Here is a 13,545-nt window from a genome sequence, read left to right as displayed (position 1 = left end):
TCATGTGATTAATATAGATTTGAAGTTTAAAGTTCAAATTTTTTTGTAACAATCTCACTTACTTTTTGATTTGTGAAGTTTCAACTATTTGGAAATTAATCATATATAAAATAAAAAAATTTTTAGTTCAAAATAAAGTTTTTCAAATAATTGTTATCTTCAAAATTAATATTTTAAAAAATTGTTTGATTCACGGACAATAAAAAAAAAATTTAACGATATATTTATGACTTGAAAATTTAAAGGTACGTAAAAATAATGTATAGAAATTAGTCAAGTTGTAATTATATGTATATTTTATATTTATGTCTTATTTGCACTTGGTAATTACTTTCAGTACTTCGTTTCAAATTTCAAAGAAAATTTTTTTTTGTTTTTTTAATAATTATTTTTACTTAAATTACTGTAATTAATTTATTTTTTATTAAATATAAAAGATGATAAATTTACTTCTTGTTCAATTCCAAAAAGTACTATTCATTATTATGATATACAATTTTCTTTTTTTTTTAATTTACCGCTAATTTTTTTTGTCTATCATCTGGTCACTGTTATGATAATCCTAATTTTACTATAGAATTCTAATTTATTGACTGAAGTTATCTCTCCCTTTTTTTTGGGCATTTTATAACTTTGACGAATTGTCACTTGGACAAATCGTGAATTCTGCGAAGTATGATTTCAGGATTTTTTAACTTTAACATTTTTTCAATTGGTCGAATTGTTACTTGGGCGCGTTTTTATTCCAACGTATTGAAACATTTGCATTTTGTGATTTGAACATTTTATCACTTTGGCTATTTATGATTTGGGCATTTTGTTGCTTCGTGGAAACGTATTTGGACGAAATATACACTGGTCAGAATGTGATGTGGGGATTTTGCCTGCAAGCCTTTTTTTTCAATTAATTTTCAGACAAATAAAAAACCTAAAGGCACAAAATCATTTGATTTGATATGGAATATCCCATATTATTATAAATAAATTAATATACACGAACAAACATAAATTTCGTGACTCGCGACTACGAAATTGCAATTATTAAAACTCATTAACTAATCAACGTCACTGATTAATTATAAACGTGTGTAAAAATTTTCTAATCACACAAACGTTTTGCACTTAGTGCTTTAATTAATTAAATATTAATTATTATTATTTAATAATGTGACGAGCTAGGGATCGCGTGTTTTATTTGATTTTGTACCGCATAGAAAAATTATTTTACCCGAGACTATTTAATAAAATATAAATATTCAATAATAAATTAAGCAATTTATCAGAATAGTCTTGAGTGTAAGATAATTGTATGGCACTAGTGTGGATTTAAATTTATTATGAGGCAAAAATAACGGTGGGTTATGGAAGCTGAGGCCTTCTTTGTGGTTCTGGGGTGTAATGAAGTCGTGCACGTACGTGCTGAGGGCTGCCAGGTACTGAATTACTTTCAGATAGTCGTCTTGGTGGTGGCTGAGGTGGTGACGGTGATATATATCTGAAATAACATTTTTTTTTTATTCAAAGTAACAAAATAGGTCAGTAGTAATTTTAAAAAAATTTATTTGGTACCTTCGAGAAAATGATGGCGAAGGCTGGTCAATTAAATTTCTTCGTATAGCGAGAGGTGATTCGCCGCGACTAAATCGTGGTGGTGGTTCGGGTGAAGGAGCACGTTCACCACCTAGTCTTAATCTGACATAAGAAGCGAAACGTTTCTTAGCAGACTCTTTAGGATTTGTCACCTCAACTGGAGCTATTTTGGGTAGAGGTTCTTGCTTTAATTGGTGAGCAAATCGTGAAATTAATAACTGAGGGCTTGTTGAACCGTGTGAACCTGATACTGGTGGTTCTGAAGGAAATCTGAAATGATTGTTTTATTTATTCACTCATTTATTATTCAATAATATAAATAGTATATTACACACCTAGGGAAGTAAAGTAAGAAATGTCTCAGATCACATGTAATTGTTGGCCGAGACGAAGCCGAGGTGATCTAAGGGTTTCTTATCTATTTCCCGAGGAGTGTATACTATTTTTCTTCTCGACGGAAGCGGAAAGCGGCAACTTCGTTTTGCACAGCGGGACGAACGTTGACGCTTTCCGCCCGGAGGCGAGAAAATATATATTAGAGTGCAGAAAGAAATCAATTAAGGTAAGAGACCCAGTACCGGAGAGAAGAGAACTAGTACCCGATCATTCATGTATTTGTATATCTATAGTTACTAAATTTTACTAAGTATAGGTATACAAAGACATGGAGTGATCGAGTACTAATACCCTGATCGGGTACTAGTTCTCTGATCGAGTTACTAGCTCCCGGATCAGGTCCTAGTTTCCTGATCGAGTGCTAGTTCCCTAATCGGGCACTTGTCCTCTGGTCGAGGTACTAGTTCCTTGTTGAGGTACGAGTTCTCTGATCGAGTACTAGTTCCCTGATCAGGCTCTAGTTCCTTGGTCGGGGTACTAGTTCCCTGATCAGGTACTAGGTCGTGTACCTTAATTTATTTGTTTACTGTTGAAATATTTGAAGCGGGTTGAAAAAATAATTTCTTTAAAATCTGAACATTTTGCATTGATATTTTGTTATATTAGTATTCATGGTATTTTTAAATTCTTCACTTATTCAACAGAAAATCGTTTTGATTCATTATCATGTCGGAACAGCTTTGAACCTCCGACTGTTTTTTTTATATCGTTAAATTTTATGATCCTGAAGTTAACAGACAATTAACAATTTTCGGATTTTTTTTCCAACAAATAAATTACAAAAAATTAAAAATTAAAATATCCACATGTAGAAAATTTAAAAAACTGTAGGTACAATTTTTTCAAATTTTTATTTTTTTATAATTTACCGTTTAAAAAAAATCCAAAAATTATTAGACGTCGGCTGACCTCAGTATCATTAAATTTTCTACAAAATTGTTATACGTTATTTCTTAAAAAATTATTTTGACACGGAAATGTATAAAAAACGTCCAATGGATAATTACTTTTAATGTTAAAAAAATGTTAAATTAAAAAATGTGATGACTGCCATTAAAATATAAATTTTCAGAGCTCAAAATTTTTTTTTTAGTGTACTACAAGTCTTTCAACAGCAAAGAAAATAGTAGATGTTTTTCTGTACACCCTATTATGTATAAATATCCATATATTAATAAATAAATTACCTTTTACGACTTATCATAGGGCTGCCGTAAATTTCATAAGAAGGCGGATGAGTTTGCAACGAGGATGGCGGCGTTTGTGTGGGTGTAGAATATTGTCCCAGCCTTTGCTGTACGAAAGGCGAATATTTATTAGGTTCAGTAATAGGCTGAATGACACCCGGGGGATCGACATTCTCCCGTCTCCATGGTGAGTAGTCACGTGCAAAGGGACTGAGAGACCGCGAGACACTTTGCCATCGATCTGTACTGCTGTCACGTTCCTCGAATCTGTTATTATGATAAGAAGACTTGTCCAATGAATTAATATCTACTTTACACACACTCGAGCCATTTGTCGATCTACGATTTTGTTCAATGTATTGACGATAAGGCGAATATGATCTTGTTGCCGTTGTAACTCCAATTGTTGTCGTTGTTAATGTACTTGTTGTAACAGAATCTTGTTCATTAGTTTTATTCGTTGGTGGTGAAAAAGGCCTCGTTATTTCTTTACGTCTCCATGTGTATGGACTGTATGGTACATATGTTGATATTCCATTTTCAGCACTCGTTAGCCGATGATAAAATGATGAAAATGTACTATTTGGATTTAGCGGCTCTTTGGTTACTGTTCCTGTTGTTGGATTATTTTTTAAATGATTTTGTTTCTCGGACTGATTGTTACGCAAATTTGCCGTTTGCTTAAGAGAAATGTGTCCTGTTACTCGCTGCTGGGTATCATTTTCCCCCAATCTGAAATTAAATTACTCTATTATAAATATTTTAATATTTATTTTTTATATCAAGTATTTATGATAGTAAAGTTAGCGGACATCTGACAATTTTAAAAACTTATGAAATAATAAATTGAAATCTTTATAAAGTAAAAATAAAAAAATGCATGTTTAGACAATTTGAAATTCAGTATATGCATTTTTTTGGAATTTTATTATTTTAGTTATTTAATTTTTTTATATGTAATTTAAAAATTGTCGTATGTCTGCTACATTTACACTCGTATTTTCAAGATGATTCTGAGTTAGTAGACAATTAAAAATTTTCGGATTTTTTTTCCAACAAATAAATTACAAAAAAATACAAAATAAAAAAATGCACATGTAGAAAATTTAAAAAACTATAGGTGCAATTTTTTCAAATATTTTTTTTTTTATAATTTATCATTTTTTAAAAAAATTCAAAAATTATTAGACGTCGGCTAACTTTAGTACCATTTTTCAAGAAAGTTTATTGATTATAAATAATTTGTTTTATAATTTTAAATAAACTTCCTGTATGATAAAAGGCGGCAAATTGATTTTTAATTTTGTAGTTGCAAATAAATATTTAATTTTAAAAATCAATTTCGACTTGAGAAAAAAAAATGATTGACAATGAACGAATAAAATAATTATAGATAAGAAGAATCCACGTGAACGCCAGTGTGAAATCCTGCAGAAATCCTGTGCTTTTTTTTCTTTAGAATTAATGGATAAGTTACGATGTTAATAATGAATTCCATGCATATAAAGAAATTTATATTAATATAAATGCATAAAGTACATAAATATAATCATCAAGAAATTTTTGATAGTCTTCAAGTATAAGAACATAAAGCAAAATTATTTTTGAATATTTCTGTACTAAAATTTTAATTTGAAATTTTGTAAAATTCAAAAATAATTTAAGTTTTGATAAAAGTAAAGATAATGAAAGAGAAAGAGACAGGAAGATAAAGGGAAAGTTGACAGCGATTGATAAAAAAAAATAATAGACAAGCAAAAAATATCACATCACGAACACGCAGTAAGACAACACATTAAAAAAAATATGTAAATAAATAAACAACGAATACTTTGTAATAAATAAAAAAAGATTGCTTACCATGAGTGGGGGTTGAAGGGTGGGATGTGTAACAGGCACGTGCACAAACCAAACAACTCGAAATGAAAATTGGACAGATTGCATATTTTTTCTGGTATTTTAAACTTTTTTTTAAATATTTCTTTTGTGGATTTGTTCAGAGGTTGCGGATATTTTTTTGTGGTTTTTGGGTTTAATTTTATTATTATTACAGGGTGGCCACAAAGTGATTTCAAAATTCCCTGATATTTCCCGATTTTCCAGTAAAATTTTTCGCACTTTTCCCTGATTCAGAAATTTTATTTGTATCATGAAGATATTCAAAGTTTTTATTATATTTTCATTGTCAATAATTGAACCTGACGATTAAGTCATGAGAGAAACCAAAAAAAAGTCAATAAATTAAATTAATATGGCCTACTTTTGATTACTCGATGTTAAAAATATGTAAGTTAAAATATTTAATAAGAAATTTTGATTAAAATAAATTCAAAATACACTAGTCACAAAAATTAAGGGGTATTAAAAAAATTTCAAATTTCTAAGTGACTTTCAACAGGTTGTAACTCGAAGGGAAATGGTCGTACAACAAAAACAATAAAGGCAAATTGTAGCTACAAGTGTTTAGTTTTCTGATCTGCTCGTGAAATTTTTTTATTATGCATAACTCCGGAGTAATCAAAAATCTATCATAACTATCGGAAAAAATTTTTTGAAGCCCATTGACTGTTTTTAAGAAAACCAAAAGTTTTTTTTTCGATGGTTTTTTTAAAATTACTCCAGAACCGTTCGAAAAAAAAAATTTCAAAATCAGATCTGAAAACTAGTCACTTAAAGCTACAATTTGTCTTTATCGTTTTTGTTGTACGACCATTGTACTTCGAGTTACAATCTGTGGAAAATCACTTGAAAATTTGAATTTTTTTTAACATCCCTTAATTTTTGTGACTAGTGTACTATTAAAAAATTTTAAAATTTTGAACTGTCGTAATTAAATTCCCGGTTACTTTTCGAAATTCCCTGAATGATACTGAAGTTAGCCGACTTTTCCTCATTTTTGGATTTTTTTTTAAACAGTAAATTATAAAAAAAAAGTATTTGAAAAAATTGCACATGTAGTTTTTAAAAATTTCCACATGTGCATATTTTTAGTTTTTAATTTTTTTTCAAGTAAATTGTTGAAAAAATTCCGAAAATTATTAATTGTCTGCTGACTTCAAGATCATACTCCCTGACATTCCCATAATATTTTCCGGGTTTCTCGGTTTGTGGCCACCCTGTATTATCATATATTTTTTTAATCAGTAAGGATGTAATGTGTTGGAGAGTGTATTTATGTGGTGAGAGTGGAGGTGAGGAAGCGAAGATGCTACGCTGCGCTGCCTCCCTCAAGCTCAACGCTGTAACACAATTTAACACGCACGCAAACGTTTAAATTGAATTAAACGACTTTATTTAAACGATTTCAAACGGTTTTTATTTTATTCTTAAAAAAAAAAGACAATTTTATATTTAATATTTATGTTATTTTATTTAACACCCGGTTTTCATGTTTCTTTTTATAATTTTTAATTTTAAATTCTTGATACAGCAATCTTTGCAATGTGATATACAAAAATTTTGTCTGATATTATTTAAATAAGTCGTTTTATTTAAATAATTATTAAATATTACGTTTATTAACAATCAGTACCATCAGAGTAATTATAAATTTTTTAAAACCAAATATTAATTATAATAAATAAGACTACAAGAGACGTACGGATGGAAAAAAAAATTCAATCTTGATACTAAATATAATTTAAATTTAAATAATTTTCTAGATAAAAATTTTTACGATCAAATTATTTAAATAAAATGACTTATTTTAAACACTGAATTATGAAATTTTTTTTTTTTTTTAATCGTAAAGATAACGGAACATTTTTTTTTTTTACAGCAATAAAGAATTAATTTAAATAAAATATAAAACAATGTATGAATAAACAATATCAAAAAAATATATATATAAATGACAAATATTTAATTACTCGTGGATGTATTTAAAATAAATCAGGATACCTGGTTATTGTAAAAAATAAAATACCAAACCAAACATTATTTTATTAGTCGGGAATCTCATGCCGTTTTAAATTTCTAACTATATTCGATTCCTCACTAGAAAAAAGTCGAAAAAAAAAAAATAATAAATAAATAATTATAAAAAACATTCTCGTATCTACATCGTAATAAAAATATTTAAAGATCATTCTATACAATGATGTAAAAAATAAAATTCTAGATCGTTCAGAGAAATATATATAAATTAATGAAGATTAAAAATTAAATATTAAATACATAATTTTTTTGTTCAAGGAAACTCACCTAGGTTCGAGTTGTTTCATAACTCTACCAAGCCATTGGCATCCGGACGTAGGCAACGATGGATCAGCGTTATTTTCTTGACTGTCGTATTTTTTAATAAATGAATGTTCTATAAGTTTATTATATTTAGGCCGTTGTTTGTAATTTTTAGTTAGGCAGCATGTGACAAAAGAACGAAATTCTTTTGAAAAATGAGTGCCTGAAGGAAGAGCTGGTGGATCTTCTTGTACCACCCTACTCAAAACCTGTTACATTAAATTTTTTAATTATAATTTAATCATTATTTCAAGAAATTGCGATTTTTAAATTTACAAAAAATTAATTTATTTTAGTTTAGTCCCTTAAGCAAAAAAATAAACAGTCTTTTGACTTCATAATTTATTTTTCAAATTAATTCTATGTTTTATTGAAAAAAAAAAAATATATTATTATTATCAATCAAAAGTTCATTTTTATTTTGATAACGATAATTTTGAATCTAAAGAAAATTTAAAAATTTTGATTTAAAAATATGATCTATCGATAATCAATAAAGTAAATTTTTCAATTCAAAAACTTTGTCTTCTTGTTAAAAATTTTTTTTCGCTCAGTGTAAATTAAAATAAAAGGGCTATTTTTTTAAATTAAAACGAAAAAAAAAGTTATCATTACAAATTTATGGTTGAAAAACTTAAAATATTTGTAAACTCAAACTAAGTTTACAAGTATTTAAATTTACGAGAAAAGTTTACTGTAAATAAGTACGAGCAATGAATATTAAATATTTAATTCAAAATGATGATAAAATTTAATCTAATTATCGCACAGCAACCAGGGTTGAAAAATTACTAATGGAAAAATATTACATTAACCATTGTTAATTTTTTCTTCAATGTGAATCGTTCCCATTAAAAAATTAAATTTAAAAGACAATGAAATTGCTAACGCATGAAAAAAAGTCATGCATTATTTACAACCCTGACAGCAACAAATCATTATTCAAAAGACCCAGGAATTAAAAATTTTTCAAGATACCAGCATCGAAACTTAAAGTTTCATTATCTCTACAGCCAGTCGATACAAGCTAATTTCAAGCCGATGCTGCAAACTACTAGCGAATTTTTAATTCGCAAAGACCTTCATACACCGGGTAGAAACATGCGTATTTCTTCCCTTGGGAAGAAACACAATTGTTTCTGCCCGTGTTAGTTATTTTTATGTTCATTTGCAGCCTTATTACTCATTTGTTTGCTTGTCACTTCAATTTACTCATTTTATTTTTTAAGTGACAGTTTTAATTAAAAAAAATTTTAAGCATTAATTGAAAAAAGGGCAACGCAGTTACAATTTCGCCGACATAAATTAAAAAAAAAATTATTTACAGTTGACATCAATTAGGAGTTAAACAAAATTTGAAAAATAAATATCAGTAAAGTCTTCATGTCAATATTATAATTTGGAATGTCAAATCTTTTAGGCTAAAATTTATGTAATAAATTTCGTTTAACTCCTTATTGATTTTAACTGTGAGTAATTTTTTAAAAAATATAAAAATTTATATTTCGACGAAATTGTAACTGCGTTGTTCTATTTTCAATTAATGCTTCAATTTTTTTTAAATTAATAAATAAAATTTTAATACTTTTATGACAGTTCAAGGTCATTGAATATTTTAAAAAGTGGGGGGCTCTGTCGGAGAATGCCCTTAACCAAATAAAATTACTAAAAAATGAGTGAAAACAATATTATTGTCTAATTAACTACTTAATAAGTGACTGTAAATCACAGATTTCTTATTCTCTAACATTTCTCCTTATCATCGGCTTGAAATTAACTTGTTTCCTACTGGCTGCTGACACTAGAACTTCAAATTCCGATGCAGGTAATCATGAAAAATATGGTGTGTGATTTAGGATGAAACACGATTTCAGACTGCGGGTGATGTCGGCATTGCCTACGGCTCGGACAGCCAACTTCACCCTGGTCTGAAATCGTCTTGTTTCATCTCTTGTCACACAATATACTATTGAATGCAATATGTATAAAAAAAAAGGTCAATATAGATAACTAATAAATATAAAATAAATTACCTCAAAATCAGTCTTGCAATCTCGATACGGAAAAACTCCAGTAGCTAATTCCACTAGTGTTATACCCAGACTCCAAACATCTGCTCTTATATCATAGTCCGGTTTTGTTGGATCCGGTGGGTCTATTCTTTCCGGCTAAAAATTGTATTATCAATTTATTAAATTAAATATATCGTTATCTCTATACTAATGAATAATTTATCAACTAAACTCTTTAATTGAAATTAATATATTTTTCTTATCTAATCTAAACTAGTATTTATTAATTATTTATAGATTATTAGTTCAAGTTAATGGAAATTAATAAAACAGTATCATTAACTTATCAATAATCTATTTTTAATTGATTTAACGTTTGATTGACGTCATTAAACGTCAATTGACGTCACATAAATTTTATAAAATAATTATAATTTATTAATGATATGATAAAATAGTTACCGCCATATATGCAGCACATCCTGCACTTCTAGTTTTAGCTTTGCTGTCAACTAAACGTCCAGATATACCAAAATCGCATAATTTAACACCACCCGTTTCATCAAGTAGAATATTACTAGGTTTAACATCTCTATGAATAACTCCATGTGATTCTTTCAGGTACGACAATGCTTTAACAGTCTGTTTAAAAAGTAAAAAAAAAATAATAAAATAATATACAACTTAATTAATGACTTGATTAAATCAAAACTTAAACATCCCGTGAACTTTTGAAAAATTTTTATTTATATTTTTTTTTAGTTGATGTTTTCAAAAAATTTATTTCATCATTTATTTCTTTTTTTATAAAAAATTCTGAAAAATCAAAATAAAAAACAGCGGAAATTATTAGAATGACAGTTTGTGAAAAAGCTTAAAAATTTTTTTTCTCTTGAACTTGTAATGAAATAAAAAATTAAAAAGTGTATTTTTTAAAAACATCTTTTTATACGGAAAATTTTTTGAATTTTTTAAAAATTAATAATAACAATAATAAATCCAAAATTTTCATGCACCTGAAGATCGGAACGTTTTTCGCGCAAAGAAAATGAAAAAAATTTATGTAATTTGACTACTTAAAGGTGACTTGAGGGGTAATTAGAGATGACTGCGACTTTCGGCTGACATACTAGCACCTATGCGAAATATTTCAGAAATTTAGATCCAGTAGATTTTTTACTTTTCATTTTGTTTTTTTATTTTCGATCCGCGAAAAACATTCCGATCTTCGGGTACATAAATTTTCAAATATATGTTTAAACACAACAAAATTTGATCAAAACAAAAAACAATGTAAATAATGATCAAAATTTCTTAATTACAATGACAAAAATAACAAAATATAAAACTCAATAAAAGTGTTTTCTCTATCTAATAAATGTGGGTACAAAACAGTATCAAGTATCAAAATTATGAGAACGATTCTTAATTTTTTAGTTAATTTTTTAAATGTTTATAATTATATTGTAGTTATGGTCTGAAAATATGAGTAATGGACCCAAAAAATATCACCAAACAAATAAAAATATTTGAAAGAGATCGTAAGTGTGCCAGTTAATTAAAAAACAATAATTATAATCGATCAAAAAGATATAGGGTAGAGTACTATTTGTGGCCACTGCTCCATTTTCGGACATTTAATACTGTATTTTAATTAATGAAAAAGTATTAAATAAAATTTTCACTTTAATAGTGGGATAAAAGTATCTCTGAACACATTTTTAAAATAAATTATGTCATTGTCTCTTTTATAAATTATTTTATTAAAATTTTTCGAGTGTCCAAAACTGGCCCTGAAGTGCCCAAAACCGGTACCTCTGCCCTATATGTATCTACATATATTTATACATATAAATTTTGTTTTTTAAATAAAAAATAATAAACTTACTGCAACAGTAACTTTGCCTAAAAAGTCTTCTGGTATCGGCTGTCTACATTTTTTTAACAATTTATCAAGACAAGTTGCCATCAACTCCATACATATCCATACATCTGATTCAGTAATAAAACATCCTAGACACTGTACAATGTAAGGACAGTCGTGGGACTTGAGTACAACATCAAGATCCATAATAATACGTTTATTTTCCTCAGTATTACCAGATCGCCGCATTTGTTTAACCGCAATAACAACACCACTGGGTTTATGTTTCATTTTAACAACATGCCCACACGTACCATTACCCAGTTCACCCAAATGCTCCAAATCTTTCATTTCTGTTTGATATTTAAGTCCATTTATCGTAAGTATGCCATTCATTTTCATTATCTCCTGTAATTTTGAGTCAACTTCGCTGTCACATGTCTTTGGTGGCACCATTTGTATCGGCAAATCCAATTGTTTTCTTGACCTTGTTGGTGTTCCCATGTCTCCAACTATATTTTGATTTAAAAAATATGTTTTATCAATTGCCAATAAATGTAATAAATACAAGAAAATAAAATTTAAATATGATACTGAAGTCAGCCGAGGTCTAATAATTTTTTGATTGTTTTTCAAAACGATAAATTGTAAAAAAAAATATTTGGAAAAATTGCACCTCTAGTTTTTTTCAATTTCCTACATGTGCATATTTTTAGTTTTTTTTTGTAAGTGATATTGAAAATAGAAAATCCAAAAAATCCAAAAATTTTTTATTATCTGTCAATTTCAGGATCATATTTAATAATGAGTGTGAATGTAGCAGATCAGACAAATTTAAAATTATAAATAAATTGAGTAAATAATTTAAAAAATGAAATTCTAAAAAAGTGCGCATTTAAAAAATTTAAAAATTAATAAGTGCATTTTTTTTAATTATTATTTTTTAAATTATTTACTCTATTTATAATTTCGAATTCGTCTGACGTCTGCTACATTCTTATTCATTTAATTATGATAGTGAAGTTAGCCGACGAATAATTTTTGAATTTTTTTCAAAACGATAAATTACAAAAAAAAAAATATTTGAAAAAATTGCACCTGTAATTTTTTTAATTTTCTACATGTGTATATTTTTAGTTTTTTTTTTTTTTTTGCAATTGACATTGAAAAAAAAATCCAAAAATTTTTTATTGTCAATTTCAGCCTGATATTTAAATGATAGTGAAATTAACCAACGTCTAACAATTTTTTGAATTTTCTTCAAAACGATAAATTACAAAAAAAAATATTTGAAAAATTGCACCTGTAATTTTTTAAATTTTCTACATGTGCATATTTTTAGTTTTCGTTTTTTTCTGTAATTGATATCAAAAAAAAAAATCAAAAAATTGTCTGTCAATTTCAGGATCATATTTAAGTAGAAATTTACTGACTGGATAAATAATTAGATAAAAGTCTATGCCTATTCTACAGAAAAGGGATAAAATTCCTGAAGAATAAATAAGGTAAGAAATTTAAATAGAAAGTCAACAGAATGTCGATAATAAAAAAAACGTTTAAATAAAAGATTAAGTATAAAATAAGGTATTAAAGTATTACGTGAAAAATTTCCGCGTAGAATGTATGCAATAAGTTGTCATATAAATAACAAGACAAGGATAATCAACATAACCTGTTCCCAGTATTAATCAAAATATTTATCAACTATTACTGTATATAGTATCAATAAATAGATTAACATAAAATAAATAATATGTATACATATATGTATAGATATAAATGTAATATGTAATATGTATATATGTATGAGAAAATAAAAATAGTAATAAAGTATATAGATAATATATACGTTGTCGTGGTCTTCGGACAACTGATGAAGACGTTGGTGCCGAGGACGAGGGTTGGATTCCTGAACCTGGTGGCACATCGCTACTGACTCGTCGATCACGATCCCTAGACTCGGTTTCAGCTCGCAAACGTTCTTGTAAATTTAATATTTTATTTTCTAATGTACTAGACATTATAATAATACGTTTTTTTCTTTGTTTAATTGGTGGATATTTCAAATATTTTTTAAATTTAAAAACACGATCACTGTTTATAGATAAAAATTTTTAAATAATTAGTGTCTGTTGATAATTATTATTTAACAAATTACACACATTTTAGTATTAATAAAATATGTTTCTGGTGTACCAGTCTGCCCTTTTTGGCAGCATTGAACTGCACCAAGTGAAAACCCCCAGTGTAATAAAGA

The 13,545-nt window shown here is 27.4% G+C and overlaps 1 protein-coding gene across 1 annotated transcript; it reads right to left on the bottom strand.

Moving 5' to 3' along the window:
• Positions 1-517: 517 nt before the first annotated feature.
• Positions 518-13,544, bottom strand: LOC130668045 (dual specificity mitogen-activated protein kinase kinase hemipterous-like). The gene is made up of 8 exons (XM_057470035.1): positions 13,138-13,544; positions 11,313-11,800; positions 9,887-10,066; positions 9,446-9,580; positions 7,377-7,621; positions 3,174-3,905; positions 1,570-1,860; positions 518-1,495 (listed from the first exon to the last, which is right to left on the bottom strand). Exons 1-8 carry the CDS (start codon positions 13,307-13,309, stop codon positions 1,360-1,362), a joined length of 2,379 nt encoding a protein of 792 aa, XP_057326018.1. The 5' UTR covers positions 13,310-13,544; the 3' UTR covers positions 518-1,359.
• Between the last annotated feature and the right edge of the window lies 1 nt (position 13,545).

The sequence above is a fragment of the Microplitis mediator genome, chromosome 5, assembly GCF_029852145.1.
Source record: "Microplitis mediator isolate UGA2020A chromosome 5, iyMicMedi2.1, whole genome shotgun sequence".
Classification (NCBI taxonomy): Eukaryota; Metazoa; Arthropoda; class Insecta; order Hymenoptera; family Braconidae; genus Microplitis; species Microplitis mediator.
Note: the sequence above shows the minus strand (reverse complement) of the source record. Positions and strands in the feature narration are given on the sequence as shown.

Bases quoted from the DNA above. Each gene is read 5' to 3' on its own strand.
- LOC130668045 (XM_057470035.1), bottom strand. From the start codon at position 13,309: ATGTCTAGTACATTAGAAAATAAAATATTAAATTTACAAGAACGTTTG. The intron at 11,801-13,137 runs GTATATATTATC...ATCAAAATATAG, and splicing joins TGTCCGAAGACCACGACAAC to TTGGAGACATGGGAACACCA. The intron at 10,067-11,312 runs GTAAGTTTATTA...CTTTTTAAACAG, and splicing joins TAGGCAAAGTTACTGTTGCA to ACTGTTAAAGCATTGTCGTA.